This window comes from Melanerpes formicivorus, unplaced genomic scaffold (assembly GCF_026170545.1).
Source record: "Melanerpes formicivorus ecotype bairdi unplaced genomic scaffold, bMelFor1.0.p_v2 SCAF_1, whole genome shotgun sequence".
Classification (NCBI taxonomy): Eukaryota; Metazoa; Chordata; class Aves; order Piciformes; family Picidae; genus Melanerpes; species Melanerpes formicivorus.
The window spans coordinates 46,593,364-46,607,732 of NW_027142353.1; the positions used below are offsets into that span (position 1 = coordinate 46,593,364).

The 14,369-nt window shown below is 40.5% G+C and overlaps 1 protein-coding gene across 4 annotated transcripts in view; it reads left to right on the forward strand.

Moving 5' to 3' along the window:
- STS (steroid sulfatase) overlaps nucleotides 1-14,369 on the forward strand; it is a 145,654-nt gene that overhangs the window by 61,481 nt on the left and 69,804 nt on the right. For all 4 annotated transcript variants that reach the window (XM_068141709.1, XM_068141694.1, XM_068141702.1 and 1 more), the window contains one exon: nucleotides 3,559-3,695. In XM_068141709.1, the coding sequence (XP_067997810.1) occupies nucleotides 3,559-3,695 (137 nt within the window). The remainder of the gene's footprint in view (nucleotides 1-3,558; nucleotides 3,696-14,369) is intronic.

Genomic DNA, 14,369 nt, shown 5'->3' on the forward strand with positions numbered 1-14,369 from the left:
TGCCCAAACACACAGGAATACACAGAAAGATTTCCTGGGAAACGATACCTGGATATTTACCTAAGGATGATTTCCTGGCCCTGGAATTCCTGAGGGACAATACTTGGACACATACCTAAGGACTAAAAACTGTATACTGGCTTAGAGGAAGAAAAACGCAGAAGAAAAATGGAGATGAAGGAAAACACAGATGAAGGACCATGCCGCTGAGAAGGAAAAGCTCGGGACAATGCTGCTCTGGAGAAAAGAGGCCATGGAGCCTGGAAGAAGCAGACTGAACCCTCTCTCCATGTCCTAAGTTTCGCCTGCTGCAACTCATGAAGAGGCTGACCAGAGGACCACATCTTTTCTCCAGCCAAAGCCTCAGCACCCTTTCTCTACAGACCCAACAACTCCTGCAGTACCTTTCCTCCACACACTCAAACTATCTTGGGTGGGGTGAGTGATGTGGTAATATAGTTCCTTTCCTCTTCTCTCTTCTCTCTCTCCCTCTCTATTTTCTCCCTCTCCCCTTCTTATGTCCACTTTATTTATCTAATAAATAGTCTAGCTGTTGATATTTTGGCCTCATTGGTGCCTCTAATTTCACAACACAGGAATATTCAAAAGAACTGAGTCTCTTTCCCTCTCCAGACCAAGACACCCCAGCACTGATCCTTGAGGCACACCACTAGTGACTGGCCACCAGCTGGATGTGGTACCATTCACCACCACTCTCTCGGCTCGGCCGTCCAGCCAGTTCCTAACCCAACACAGTGTGCTCCTGTCCAAGCCATGGGCTGGTGGCTTGGCCAGGAGTTTTCTGTGAGGGACAATGTCAAAAGCCTTGCTGAAGTCCAGGTAGACTGCATCCACAGGCCTCCCCACATCCACCAGTCAGGTTACCTGATCATAGAAGGAGATCAGGTTGGTCAAATAGCAACCACTACAAGTTTGTAGAAAGTGTATCGCTTATGAAAAATATTGTATTTCTTTGAATCTGTACTTTATAATATTACCATAATACGGGCTACCTGCACAAATATTGAAAAGAATGATTTTTTTTTTTTTCATTTTCCACATGAAAAATGGTCTACTTTTTTTTTTTTTTTTTTTTTTTTTTTTTTTTTAAACCTTCCCAGTCAGAAGCACAATTATCAAGTAACATGGATAACATTTTCCCATATTTTCTTCAGGTACCATGGTGTATTTTAGTAAAAGATCTTTAACAATGCAGCTTCTGTAAAATCAAAGCCAGCCAAGGGGAAAGGAATAAACTTTATTAGAATAAACCAAACCAGGTTGGAAGAGACCTTCAAGATCATCGTGTCCAACCCATCAACCAATCCAACCCACCCAAACAGCTAACCCATGGCACCAAGCACCCCGTCAAGTCTCCTTCTGAACACCTTCAATGACGGCGACTCCACCACCTCCCCGGGCAACCCATTCCATAGCGCAATCACTCTTTCTGTATAGAACTTCTTCCTAACATCCAACCTGAACCTCCCCTGGCGCAGCTTGAGACTGTGTCCTCTTGTTCTGGTACTGGGTGCCTGGGAGAAGAGACCATCATCAGCCTGTCTACAACCTCCCTTCAGGTAGTTGTAGAGAGTGATAAGGTCACCCCTGAGTCTCCTCTTTTCCAGGCTAAGCAACCGCAGCTCCCTCAGCCTCTCCTCATAGGGCTTGTGTTCCAAACCCCTCACCAACTTTGTTGCTCTTCTCTGGACTCGTTCCAGCAAGTCAACATCCTTCCTAAACTGAGGGGCCCAGAACTGGACACAGTACTCCAGGTGTGGCCTAACCAGTGCAGTGTACAGGGGCAGAATGACCTCCCTGCTCCTGCTGGCCACACTGTTCTTGATGCAGGCCAAGATGCCATTGTCCCTCTTGGCTGCCACTCTGACCCCAGCCTGTAGCACTGCAAAATGGAAAAATGGATCATACATATATTAGAATAACAAGTTATTTTCCCTTCAGATTATTGATGTCAGATGAATCCTTTTTATTTAAAGAGATTGTTTTCAGCTTCTAAAAGTTAGGATTTATTTTCACTTTAAAGAAACAGATTGTGTGTGCATGTGTCTGTTGTTCCTCTTCTCGTAAAGTATGGATGAATCAACTTCATGAAGAAATATATAGTTATATAGTCTCCTTTCAATGTTAATGTGAATCACAGGTATTATCCACCACAGATCTGGTGAGGGAAAATATGATAAATACATCTCAAAATACTCTGTAATTAACTATGAGCTTTAAGGTGTGATCCAAACAAGTTTTCTGTAATTCAGCTGATATTCACAAGAATGCATAATGTACTATGAATGCTGTTAGAGCATATATCAGTAAATGTGGCTAGTACTGCACAATTCTAAGTAAAGTTCTATAAATAATGCATAAGGAAGACTTCTTTTTTAAGATGTACTTTCACAGCCTTCTGGAAATGCTCAGAAACTCTGTGTTGACAGATCACATGAACAACAAAATTTATAGCAAGTCTATTTACTGCATTCTTCCTTTTGTATCAGCTCTGGAAATAGTCTGAAGACAATGGAGGCTGTTCATTGCTGTGAGAGGAAAAAAATTTCTACTAGTATATGTATTTTGAAATTACTTATTCTTTGGTACAACATACATGTAGTGTTATGTACCAGTCACTTACATACACACATAGAGCATTTAATGAGTAGAGATTTGGTCATATCCCTTGCTCCAGGATAAACAAGAAGGAAAACTAGTAGTATACTTGATTTCACATAGTTTATAGTATTATGGTATGTTTGACCCTGCTACTCATAACAGCATGCTTGATCAGCTTCCATAGGGCTTTGTGAGGATGACAATTGCATTTCATATATGTATGTAGCTCTGAAGGTATTGTTTTGAACAGAAATTGCAACTGGGCTTTTAAATATATACTTGTAAAATGAAGACAAGTGCTTATAGCCAGAAACAAGTTTTAAACAGTCATAGAATCATAGAATTGTTAGAGTTGGAAGGGACCTCAAGGATCATCTAGCCCTTCTCTGGACATGTTCCAGCATGTCCAGATACTTCCTGTGATAGGGGCTCCAGAACTGGATGCATTGCTCCAGGTGGGGTCTCATGAGAGCAGTGTAGAGGGGGAGAATCACCTCCCTCGGCCTTCTGACCACAATTCTCTTGAAGCAGCCCAAGATGTGATTGTCTTTCTGGGCTGCAAGTGCACACTGGTGGCTTTTGTTCAGCTTGTACACCAGCACCCCCAAGTCCTTTTCTTAAGGGCTTCTCTGAAGCCAGTCACTGCCCAGCCTATATTGGTGCTTGGGATTGCCCCCACCCAGATGCAGGACCTTGCATTTGGTCATGTTGAACCTCTTTCAATATATTTAACAAACAGAAATTAGTTACATTTTGTAGTTTTGATTTATAGTATTCTCCTCCCTTTCTGTTGTTGGTTTTGTTTGGGGGTTTTTTGGTTGTTTGTTTTTGGTTTTTTTTTTTTAATTTTGATCTCTACTGTATAAAGATGTTATATAAATTTTGTCTTAAAATATACTAAGAGTTTGGGTTTTGTTCTGTTTTATTTTTCTCCAGGAGCACTGATGAACCATTTCTTCTTGTCCTGTCTTATCTTCATGTCCATACTGCTTTGTACGCTTCAAAAAATTTCAGAGGAAAGAGCAAGCATGGTTTATATGGGGATGCAGTGGAGGAAATGGACTGGAGTGTAGGTATGTGACTTTTGTCTCTAACCACAATGGAAGGAATTTGTAGAAAACTTACATTCATGTTCACTAAATGCAGACTCCTGCAATTTGGATATCTACAGTATAGCTGACACACTTGTCCTTTGTAGGGAAAAGAAACTGATTTAAAAGGCTGATCTCCTTTAAGCTGATCTCCTGTAACATTTTTATGACCAAATTTATTGTATCTTCTTTGACTGTGATGGTATTCTATGCATTATGGACTTAGCAGAGATACGACAACGTAACTGTGGAAATTTGAAGTAGAGTAGTTAAATCCAATCCTTTAAGCTTCTGGCCTCATAAAACAATATAATAATTTGAGAAGTGACCACATGATATTGATATAAAAATATTTTTAAAGTTAAACTGTTTTCAAAAATAATTGCTAATTATTTTAGTGAATTAGTAAAATCACTCAGGTGAAATCCACTTCTGTTCACGAAGGGTAGTCAAAACTAAATGATTTGCCTTTCAGAGCCTTCCATTTTCTCTGAGACTAGAGAGTGGTTTCTCATTACATCTTTCAGCAGGCTTCCCATGTTGTAATGACTTTCTGATTCCAGAGATAATCACTAGTGAAATCAACAAACAATTCATATATGAGAATAGCAGTATTATGAGCTTACATTCCTCCTTCCCATATATGCCAAGTTGATTCTGTTCTCATTACAATTCAGTACAGACTGACATCCTTCAAGAAAATGTTGCTTTCTTACTAAGTTGCTATAGAGGGATTCATACATATTTTTGAACTATGCAAACATGCGGTTCAACATCATGTACATTTCTTTGTATATTCTGAATCAGGAAGTCTAGCTGCTCAAACTATAGCACAAAAGGTAGCACAGCACATTTAGTGATTTGTAATGTGTTTAGTGCAATATTTGCAAAATGGGTAAAACCCATGTGGGAAGCTGTGGTATACTTAGGAAAGGTTTTCAGTGTGGGAGATAACAGGAAAAAATAAAAATTTTGTATCATGTTTTGTAACAGATACTGGCTTTCATTCCAGTTGTATTACGTCCTACAATCTTTATCACTTGTCAACAGCCATCAACATTTGGTCAATCAAGTGCTTGCATGAGATAAAAGTATACACGTGTTGCCATTTCTGTTTGCATCTACTGTATTGGTCCAGAGGAGGAGAGAGACTTGTTCTTTTTTACAATATTCCTCTGTGTGAAATTAAGGCACAAACGAGGTCAAATATCAGAAGCGAGGCTATTTATTAAAAGGCTCAAGTAAATGAAACAGAGGAAGGGAGAAAAGAGAGAAACAGAGAAGAACAAATGGAGAAAGGAATTATATTATCACCCCCCAAGAAGCCTTTCTGTCTTTGGCTGGAGGAGGTCTGAGGAAGGGTGCTGCCAAGTCACTTCTTCAGCTTGGAGGAGAGGAGGGAGAGAGGGAAATGTCCCAAAGTCCAAGTCCTTTTTGACTTGTGTTGCCTGAGGGTGCTGCCAAGTCCCATGATGTTTCCAGCATGTGATGTCTCCAGCCAGAGGGGAGGGGAAAGAGAGAGATGAGGGTTCATGTTTCAGTTTGTGCTGTCCTCAGCCAGAGAAGGGCAGATGGAGAGAGCTCCATGATGGGTTTTCCTCCTCTATGCACTTCCTGTTCTTCAGCGGAGTTCTTCTCTCTTTCAGCAGGCAAAACTGAGGGCATAGCTTAGGCTGCTGCTGCCAGGCTGAAACATGGTGATGTTCTCCCCCATTAGCTTGTATAGCTCTGAGCTTTTATTCAGTTATTTTTGTAGCTCCTCCTTGGACTCTCCCCCTAGTCCCATTGACTTCCAGGTGTTGCCTCCAGAGAGTCCTGCATGCTTGCAGGGGTTGGTGCCAGGGTCATCAGGCCAGGGGATGTGTTGCATAGTCTTTCCACCTCCCCACCTTCCAGGGTATCTGCTGTCTTGATGGGTAGAAATTATCCTATCTTTGTTCCAGAGGGTCTTCCCTGCCCACCTCCCTTCCTCCCCACCCGCCCCCCGCAACTACTGTCTTGGGGAGCAAAGGTGATATTATCTTTGTCGAGGCATTCTTAAAGCTGATTTACGAGAACTCTCAGCTACTAAGCTACTAAGCATTACCTGGTCTTACTGTCTGTGACTGATGTTACTATTTCTATTTCTACTCTATGATATATAGTTCATTCCAGCCTAACTGGTCATTTCCTGCTACTGTTAAGTTTTGCTGCCTCTTTCAGAGGCTCCACCGTTTGGACAGCAGGGTTTGGACAACAGGTTGGAAACCAGGGCAGCTCAGATTACTGTTTCAGGGTATGTAACGATAGAGAAGTGGCAACAGATTAAAAACCACTGCTGTCTTCCAGAATGACCACAGTCTCTTAAGAGATGTATCAAACAAACCATAGCACAGAAATGTATTATTGAAAAAGCCAGGGATAAACCAGAGATACAGGAATGTTGAACAAACTCAGAAGAGATATAGGAGCTTCTCTGTGTATTGTCCTTTAATTACAGGAACTTCAGGGGCAGTGGAGGTAGCTTAATTCAGAAACAGATCCTCATTTGTCATTTTCTGTTCTACAAGCATCGAATTCTGTTTCAGCTGGGGTTCTGGTTCTTTTTTTATGTATTGTAAGACTCTACTGTTGACAGATGGCATGTTTTCTCTTGGAGGTATAAAATGTGTTTAGTTCCTCTGGTACTTTATCCTCCATTATTAAAATGATTAGAGAAAGTTGTGATTGGCATTTTCAAAAGAGTCCAAAGGAATAATATAGCTTTTTTTCCTTTATTTTCTCTCTCTTTTGTTGTTGTGTTGTTTTTTTTCCAATTGAAAGGAGTACAAATTTCATTAACCACCACTAAAAATTCCAGTCAATACATAAACTGCATCAGACAAAGTGGATTTCTGTACTGCTGATGTCAGTAACCAGCATTTTCTAGGAAAAGAAGTGAAAACTATAAGCTTTCCAGAAAGGGATGTTTTATTGTTCAGTAGACAGGAATTAGTATTTATGCACAGATGAATATAACTCACAAAAGCAATTAGAATACAATAGTGTAGCAGTTTGGGCCAGGTGACCCCTGCTGTGGCCACATAAAGACACGTCTTCAGTGTCCCAAGGGTCCAGCCCAGTGAGAGGACACAGGAAGGTGCGTATTTCATCCCATAATGTCCTGCTCCCTATAAATTTACCTGCAAAGTCCTGCACTTCCTCTTTCTTCCCTCGTCGATACCTGGTAATGGGGGGAGCCATCTCGCGGCCTCTTGGGCCTAGCTAGGCCCAAGGCTGGGGGGAAGGGCACTCTCGGATCTGGCCAGCTGAGATTAGCCTAACAGTGGAGGAAGGAGGGGGAAGAAAGAGCCCTGGGGGGTTTGGGTGTACCCTCAGGTGGGGATGGGATGCTTTTGAGTATGCTTTAGGATCTCTGTTTCGTCACTGTGCTTGTGGTTCTCTGTAAAATTTTCACTTCTTATCCACTTTCCACCACTTTTGCAATCAGTTTGTCTGACTCTCATTTTTTTGCCTGTGGTGGGAGGATCGGCCCTTCAACCCACCACAAGTAGCCTAGATATACTAATGGGCTGCAATACCTTCTAAGTAAAGAGAATGCAAGCATAGGAAGGACAAAAATGACTGTATGGAAAATTGCATTATAGTGTGATATTAAATGTTTGGCAACTGGTAGGAAAAGAAGCACCAACTTTAACTCACTTCTAAAACTTGTGATGTGTTATCTACTGACTGGGAAATGTAGAAAACTTTCATGGGTGCTTAAAGGGGAAGAAAAAAAAAATGAAAAAAGAAAGAAAAGAAATGTAAGAAAAGTTCCAGAAGAAGTTAGGACTGTCAGGTACCAGTGATGAAAAATTTATATCAAGACTGAACCGTGAAATGTGAATGATACACTGTTCACCACTTAAAAGATCAGTTGAAATCAGGAAGAAGACATTAGCTGCCATTTGCAAGAGAAAAAACCCAGCCTTTCTAGTAAGACAGAAGTCCACTGAGACTGAAAATTCTAAATAAAAAACCAGTTTCCTTCTCATCTGTATATTTTGAAAAGCAAATTACATAATTGTAGAATAATTCAATTTTAAGGCATGCTAGAAAAACCCATAAGATGTAAGAATGAAATACCCCCATGAATACTTCATGTTTGTGACTTTTTAAACCAATACTGAAATGTATGATTACAGTCCATGTCAAAAATAGCAAATAGAGTCTCTGGTTGAGCTTTGGGACCATGTACATCTACTGCTTTTTTGTAAAGTGAAATTCAATGTTTAAAACATTCACAGTTATTATGTCATTGCATGTGACATGTCTTAGAGAATTATTATCTGGCTAATAACATTAATTTTCTTTTAATGTAAGCTAAGCATCTTATTAATTCTATTAATTATAATTTATATGAGAGCAGATGAAATAATTTTACAGTCTAAAAATGGAAAAAGAAATAATGAATGAATAAATGAATGCAATATTACCTTTTTCTCCCTTCTCTTCCTTCATTCCTTCATTTCTGACTGAGTATAGGAAGAGAGATGAATATGTTCAGAAATTGGTTTTGATGTAAATTGCACTACACCGATTTAATCTAAAACAGATCACTGTGAAGAGTTTTGGAGCCCCCTGTAGACTGGCATGCAAACCTTGTGAGAGCACACCAATTCAACACAACTTTTGCAAATGACTGTTTATTGTTGTTTTCACACGAAACTACATATTCTTAATCCTTTGTGTAACAATCCCAACTGAATGGCTTGAGTCTTAAAAAGTCTCAGAAATTTTAACCTCACAGAAGCCAGTTAACTGTAAAATGGGGGCATTGTCTGGGTATCTTTATTATATGATTGCCCTGCAAGCTGCAAAAACATAGGCTCTTTGCCCTGATCTTTTGACCTGTTTTAGGATCAAGTTAAGACAAATAAATTACCATTATCTGATATTAATTAATTGTAAAAAAATGAAGAAATAAATCCCAATGCATCTTGTGTTTGTAATAGCTTAAAAAGTTTTGTAGATTTTTATGAATAAAAAGAGTATCTCAGTATAAGTGGAATGTGGATCTATGTGGTGAAGACACATTATGCCCAGATATCAAATCTTGCCCCAGCATGTGGACAAGTTCCCACTTCTTCAGGAGGAAGACAAAAGCCAAGGCATTACCCAGGCTAGGACGCACCCAGCGCACGCAGTGCTTGTGAAAATACCAAGTATGGGCATAATTCTAGCTTCATGCTTTCTATAGGCTGAAGCCAGCTGTTTATGAGAGTGCCCATTGGTCAAGCCCAGCCTCGAGGAATCTATAAGTATCACCCCAGTTGGTAAACAAGTTGCCCCCTCTTTCACTTTGTCTCTGTACTTGCTCAAGAGAACAACTCTCGAGCCATAGCCTCTGCCATTGAGCTTATTGTTGTTAGCTTCTGTCATAAATGCATGCATACTGAAAGCCTCTCCATTGTGAGAAGCAGTCTTGAGGATCATCTCCAGAGGGAGGACCTTCACTGAGCCCGAGAAGCCCAGCATCGTCACAGCCAGTCATACCGACCAGGAGAGCCCACTGTGCCACTGGAGGACTGAACCAACCCCCGACGGTAAGATCTGCCCAGTTGCCGGGGAGAAAGGACTGGACTGAGACAAAGTCCACATATGCCTAGCCCCGCCATAGTGAGAGATGAGCCGCCACATGTGCCGCTCTGAGCCCTGTGGACCTCAGGGAAGACTAAAGCACTGTTCGTGCCTATACTGCACTAAACCTGGGACCGCTCCGAACGTCCCGTTATTCCTTTAAGCCCAGTAAACAATAAGCCGCCACTTAACGCAGCCGCATTCTCTCCCTGAGGCTGTTTACATCAGCCCCAAGATTCGCCGTAGCTGGGCCGACCCCATAGCCTTTGTCTGCTGTCGTGTCCAACTGGAAACATCTGAGCCTACCTATCTGCAACTGTCGCCCCACCCTGCCATGCGAGCCAACTCCGAGTGCCGACCCCATGGGCCGACCCCGACCAGGACCGATCCCTATTGTCTGGAGGGAATTGACCGAGTCTTGAAGGGAACCTCCTTCTGAGCTAGGCCCAGGTTCCATCATTCCCTCTCCACTGCTGCTGAAAGGAGACAGTAACCCAGCGCCACCGCCCAACTTGACTAGGAACCAGTCCAGCGACAGTAGTCTGCCAGACCTCCACCTTGCTACAAACAACAGCTACAGAGTATCTTCCACATGCTTTCCATCCACTAGCACTCAGTTCAAAGCATCTGCGTCTAGCGGAGTAATCGCTGACTCATAGAAAGATTGTAATATTGCTGTGTATAGCCAGAAGCCACCCGCGTCCCACCGAGTCGCCATCTAGTGACCAAGCGACAGAACTGCACCCTTCATTATATAAATATAGAAATAGTCTGTAGATAGTTCAATTAAGTTCTAATGATAACGCTGAGCCACTTATGGAATGTATTTCACAAACGTGCACTAGAACATGTATATAAGTTAGTGATTCATCAGTTATTAATAATTTGATAAGTAATAAAAATAATATTTTCCTAATTCATATTTCATATTCATAAATTTAATAACCTCTTCATCACAATCTACTAGGCAGTGTCCATCAAAGGGAAGATGATTAAAGGTCCAGAGCATATCTCCTGTGAGGAAAGACTGAGAGAGCTGTGACTAGAGCTCTGTTCATCCTGGAGAAGAGAAGACTGAGAGAAAGAAAGTTGTAAAGAGGAGGGCGGCAGGGTCTTCTCATTGGTACTCAGTGACAAGAAAATAACACAAACTGAAACTCAAAAGGTTCTCTCTGAACATTTTTACTTTGAGACTGACCAAGCACTGGCACAGGTTGCCCACAGTAGTGGTAGAGTCTCCCTTCTTGGAGACAGCCAGTTGGATGTGGGTCTGGGCTTCAAGTGGCCCTGCTTGAACATGGGGTGTTGGATCTTCAGAGGTCACTTCAAACCTCAACCATTCTGTGATCCTATGAGATGCTGAATAAAACCAAAAGCTGTTCTCTAAAATCAATTAATATTTTGAAACAAAATCAGGCATAACCTTTAAAAGTCAGTGTAGAGCAGCCGAGGAACTCTTCACAGAAGCAAGTAGAGGCAAGATATCTCATGATACTCCTCTAGTCATCTCTTGTGAGACACCACCTGGGTACAGCATCCAGCTCCCCATCAGAAGAAAGTCATGGACCTATTAGAGTTGGTCTAGAGATCAGCCACAGAAATGGTCAGAGGGTCAGAACACCTGTCCCTTCTCACCATGTCCTTTTTCACTTCAGGGAGACTGTACAAGATGACCTTTGTGTGTCCCTTCCAACCTGATGCATTCTATGAGTCTATGAATCTAACACCTTTCCTGAGAAGAAAGGCCGAGAGAGTTGAAGTTGTTCAGCCTAGAGAAGAGAAGGCTCAGCAGAGATCTTATTGCTGCTTTTGGAAAATATTAAAGTGGCAGAAAACTGAACTGTGTCTACAAGACTTTTAGCAAATTTTTTTCTCTGATGAAAGTATCATAGTATAAAGCATTCACAAAACAAAAAGAAGGGTCTAAATGTTGTAGCCAAAGAATTCTTGAGGTTCTGAAGCATGTTACAGCCCCTCAGTTTTTCTGGGGTTTTATGCCTTCATAATAGCATGTGATCTGTTTCAATTCTCATTTAAAAATAACTATTTTAAATTTACAAGCTTTTTTGAGCTTTTAAAACTTACTTATTATTTTTAATTACGAAGTAAATTTAATATTTATTTCAAGTTATTCTGCCTGAAATTGTATTCCTAGATATTTTGGGTTCTTTTCAATGGTCTTTCCTATCCTGAGCAGTAACTATTCTTCTGGAAATCAGCATAGTATTGTTAAGTTTCATCTGAAATCTATGTCTCTCATATATAATTGTCAAAGGTTGCTATTGTGAATGCTTACATCTTTGTTTCACTTTACAATGTTTCTTAGTTTAAACCTCTATTTAGAACCATTTAAGAATTCTGAATTATGCTAAAATAAAAATAATAATTAATAATTTGAAAGGAAAAATTACTATTTCTTGATATTTTTAAAAACAACAGCAACAACCAAACAAATCCTGTATGTGGAGATAATCCTGATTTGTCATGGCGTTTCACCTGATGTAGTCATTTGTAACAGTGAAAAATTGATTTGAAAGATAAGCAAAGAAGAACTATGCCACATTATCAGAACTGGTGGATAAACAGGCTCAGATTGTTTGATCAAACTATTAAGAATGTGACATAAACCTAGCTGAGGTTAGTTTTTTATCTCATTTGTTTCAAAGGAAAACTTAAGGTGGTGCCTTATACTAATAGTATATTCCTTGAATTTATACTGATGTCTCAAGTCTAGAAGCTTTATTTTTAAGCTGGTTTTGGCATCATAAAAAATGTTCACCAGCATCTCTGAGCAATAAGATCAGCCAAGACAGAACATCATTTTCCCACCCTTTTCTGCCATCCTGCTGTTACACCAAGAAACTGTTTCTTCATCTGAAATAGTACTTAAGCTCTTGAAGCACATTCATACTTTAGGTCAGATCTGGGAAAATTGTCAATAAGGATGCAGATTAAAAACATTTCTGGTTCTGTCTTTTATGATGTGGATGCTTTCCACTTACAATCTGGGCTAAAACTCAAACTCATTTCATATGTCACTAAGCAGCAATGACTTTCAGTCACTACTGAACAAGACTGAATTTGAGTGACTAAGTGATGAGAGACTCCCATTTCCACTATGATATGCCTCCCGAGCTACCTAATCCTCCTTAAGTATAGTTTCTTTTTTCTGTATTATGTCTTTGTGCACAGAAAAGCTCCTTCTTAGAATTCTATTTACTAGATTACAAAGCACACCTTAAGCAGCAGTTCTTATAGCATTTTTTTAATTAATGAAATTTAAATAATGTCTCAGTAACACTCACTCCATGATAGAAAACATTAGTTGTAATGCAGCTTGCGGTAGTAGTGCTGTGTTTTACAAAATTTGCTGCCAACTGCTGTTTCATTCACATATATGATATTGCAGGAATTAAATCAGCATGAGATGTGTTAGTGCTTTGTGCATTTTACTGTATAAAAATACCACTACCAAAATTTTAAAGGTTTTCTGTTGGTTATGAATCTCTGAAAATTGTATCTAATACAAAACCAGTGAAATGACACTTAGAGTTGGATTCAAATAGATAAAAAGAAAAAAAGGGGCACTGCTTTTCAGACAAGCTAGTTTTCCATTGGTGTGCGAAAAGTCAAAGCTTGTTTTAGATAAAGTGGGGTTAAGAGAATCCTGATGACTCTCAATGCAATGAGGATAAGAATCACAGCATTAACCAGGTTGGAAAAGACCTTCAAGATCATCAAGTCCAACCTATCTCCCAACACCATCTAATCAGCTAAACCATGGCAATAAATGCCACATCCAGTCTACTTTTTTAAAACATTTCCAGGGATGGTGACTCCACCACCTCCCTGGGCAGCCCATTCCAATGGCAAATCACTCTTTCTGTGAAGAATTTCTTCCTAACATCCATCCTAAACCTCCCCTGGTGCAGCTTAAGAATGTGTCCTCTCATTCTGTCACTGGTTGACTGGAAGACAAGACCAACACCTACCTGGCTACAACTTTCTTTCAGGTTGTTGTAGACAGCAATAAGGTCTCCTCTTCTCCAGGCTAAACCACCTCAGCTCCCTCAGCTGCTCCTCATAGGACTTGTGCTCCAAACCCCTCATGAGCTTTGTTGCCCTTCTCTGGACATGTTCCATCAAGTCAACATATTTCTTGAACTGAGGGGCTCAGAACTGGACATAATACTCAAGGTGTGGCCTAACCAATGCTGAGTACAGGGGCACAATGATTTCCCTGCTCCTGTTGGCCACACTGTTCCTGATACAGGCCAGGATATCATTGGCCTTCTTGGCCACCTGGGCACACTTCAGCCTACTGTCAACCAGTACCCCCAGATCCCTTTCCGCCTGGCTGCTTTCCAGCCACTCTGTCCCCAGCATGTAGTGCTGCATGGGGTTGTTGAGGCCAATGTGTAGATCTTGGCACCTAGATGTGTTAAATCTCATGCTGTTGGACTCTGCCTATCTGTCTAACCTGTCAAGGTCCCTCTGCTGAGCCCTCCTACCGTCTAATAGATTGACACATGCTCCCAACTTGGTGTCATCTGCAAACCTTTTATCTAATATGTGCCTCTAAATTTTAATTTCAGTTACAAATGGTATGGTTGGATTTTTGTCCTTGCTTAATATGGGTGGGGAAAGTCATTATCAGTGGAATTAAGAATGCAGTAAATGTTTAAGCCAAAACTGACCTGCACAAATACACTGATCTCTATGTCTACTTAAATGAAGGTTACAATAAGGAAACAGAATGGGGATAACTTTATCTAGGTTGTAGATAATCTCCAGAATGCAGATTAGGAAAGCAATTTAAAGGAAGCTATTAAAGATTTTGCTGATTGAGAGCCATTGCATAGCAAACTTTTCAGCACAGACACTGTGAAACCATTAAGAGGAGTTACATTTTCCCTGTCCCAAAGAAACTCTAGAGGAGTTTAAGTTAGTCACCTAGAACAAGAGACCAGGTTGGCAGATTTTGCTTTCTTTGGCAAGTGTCCTTGTGATCCCTGTTATGAATATGATTTTTCCATCCTTTTTCTTCTATACTTG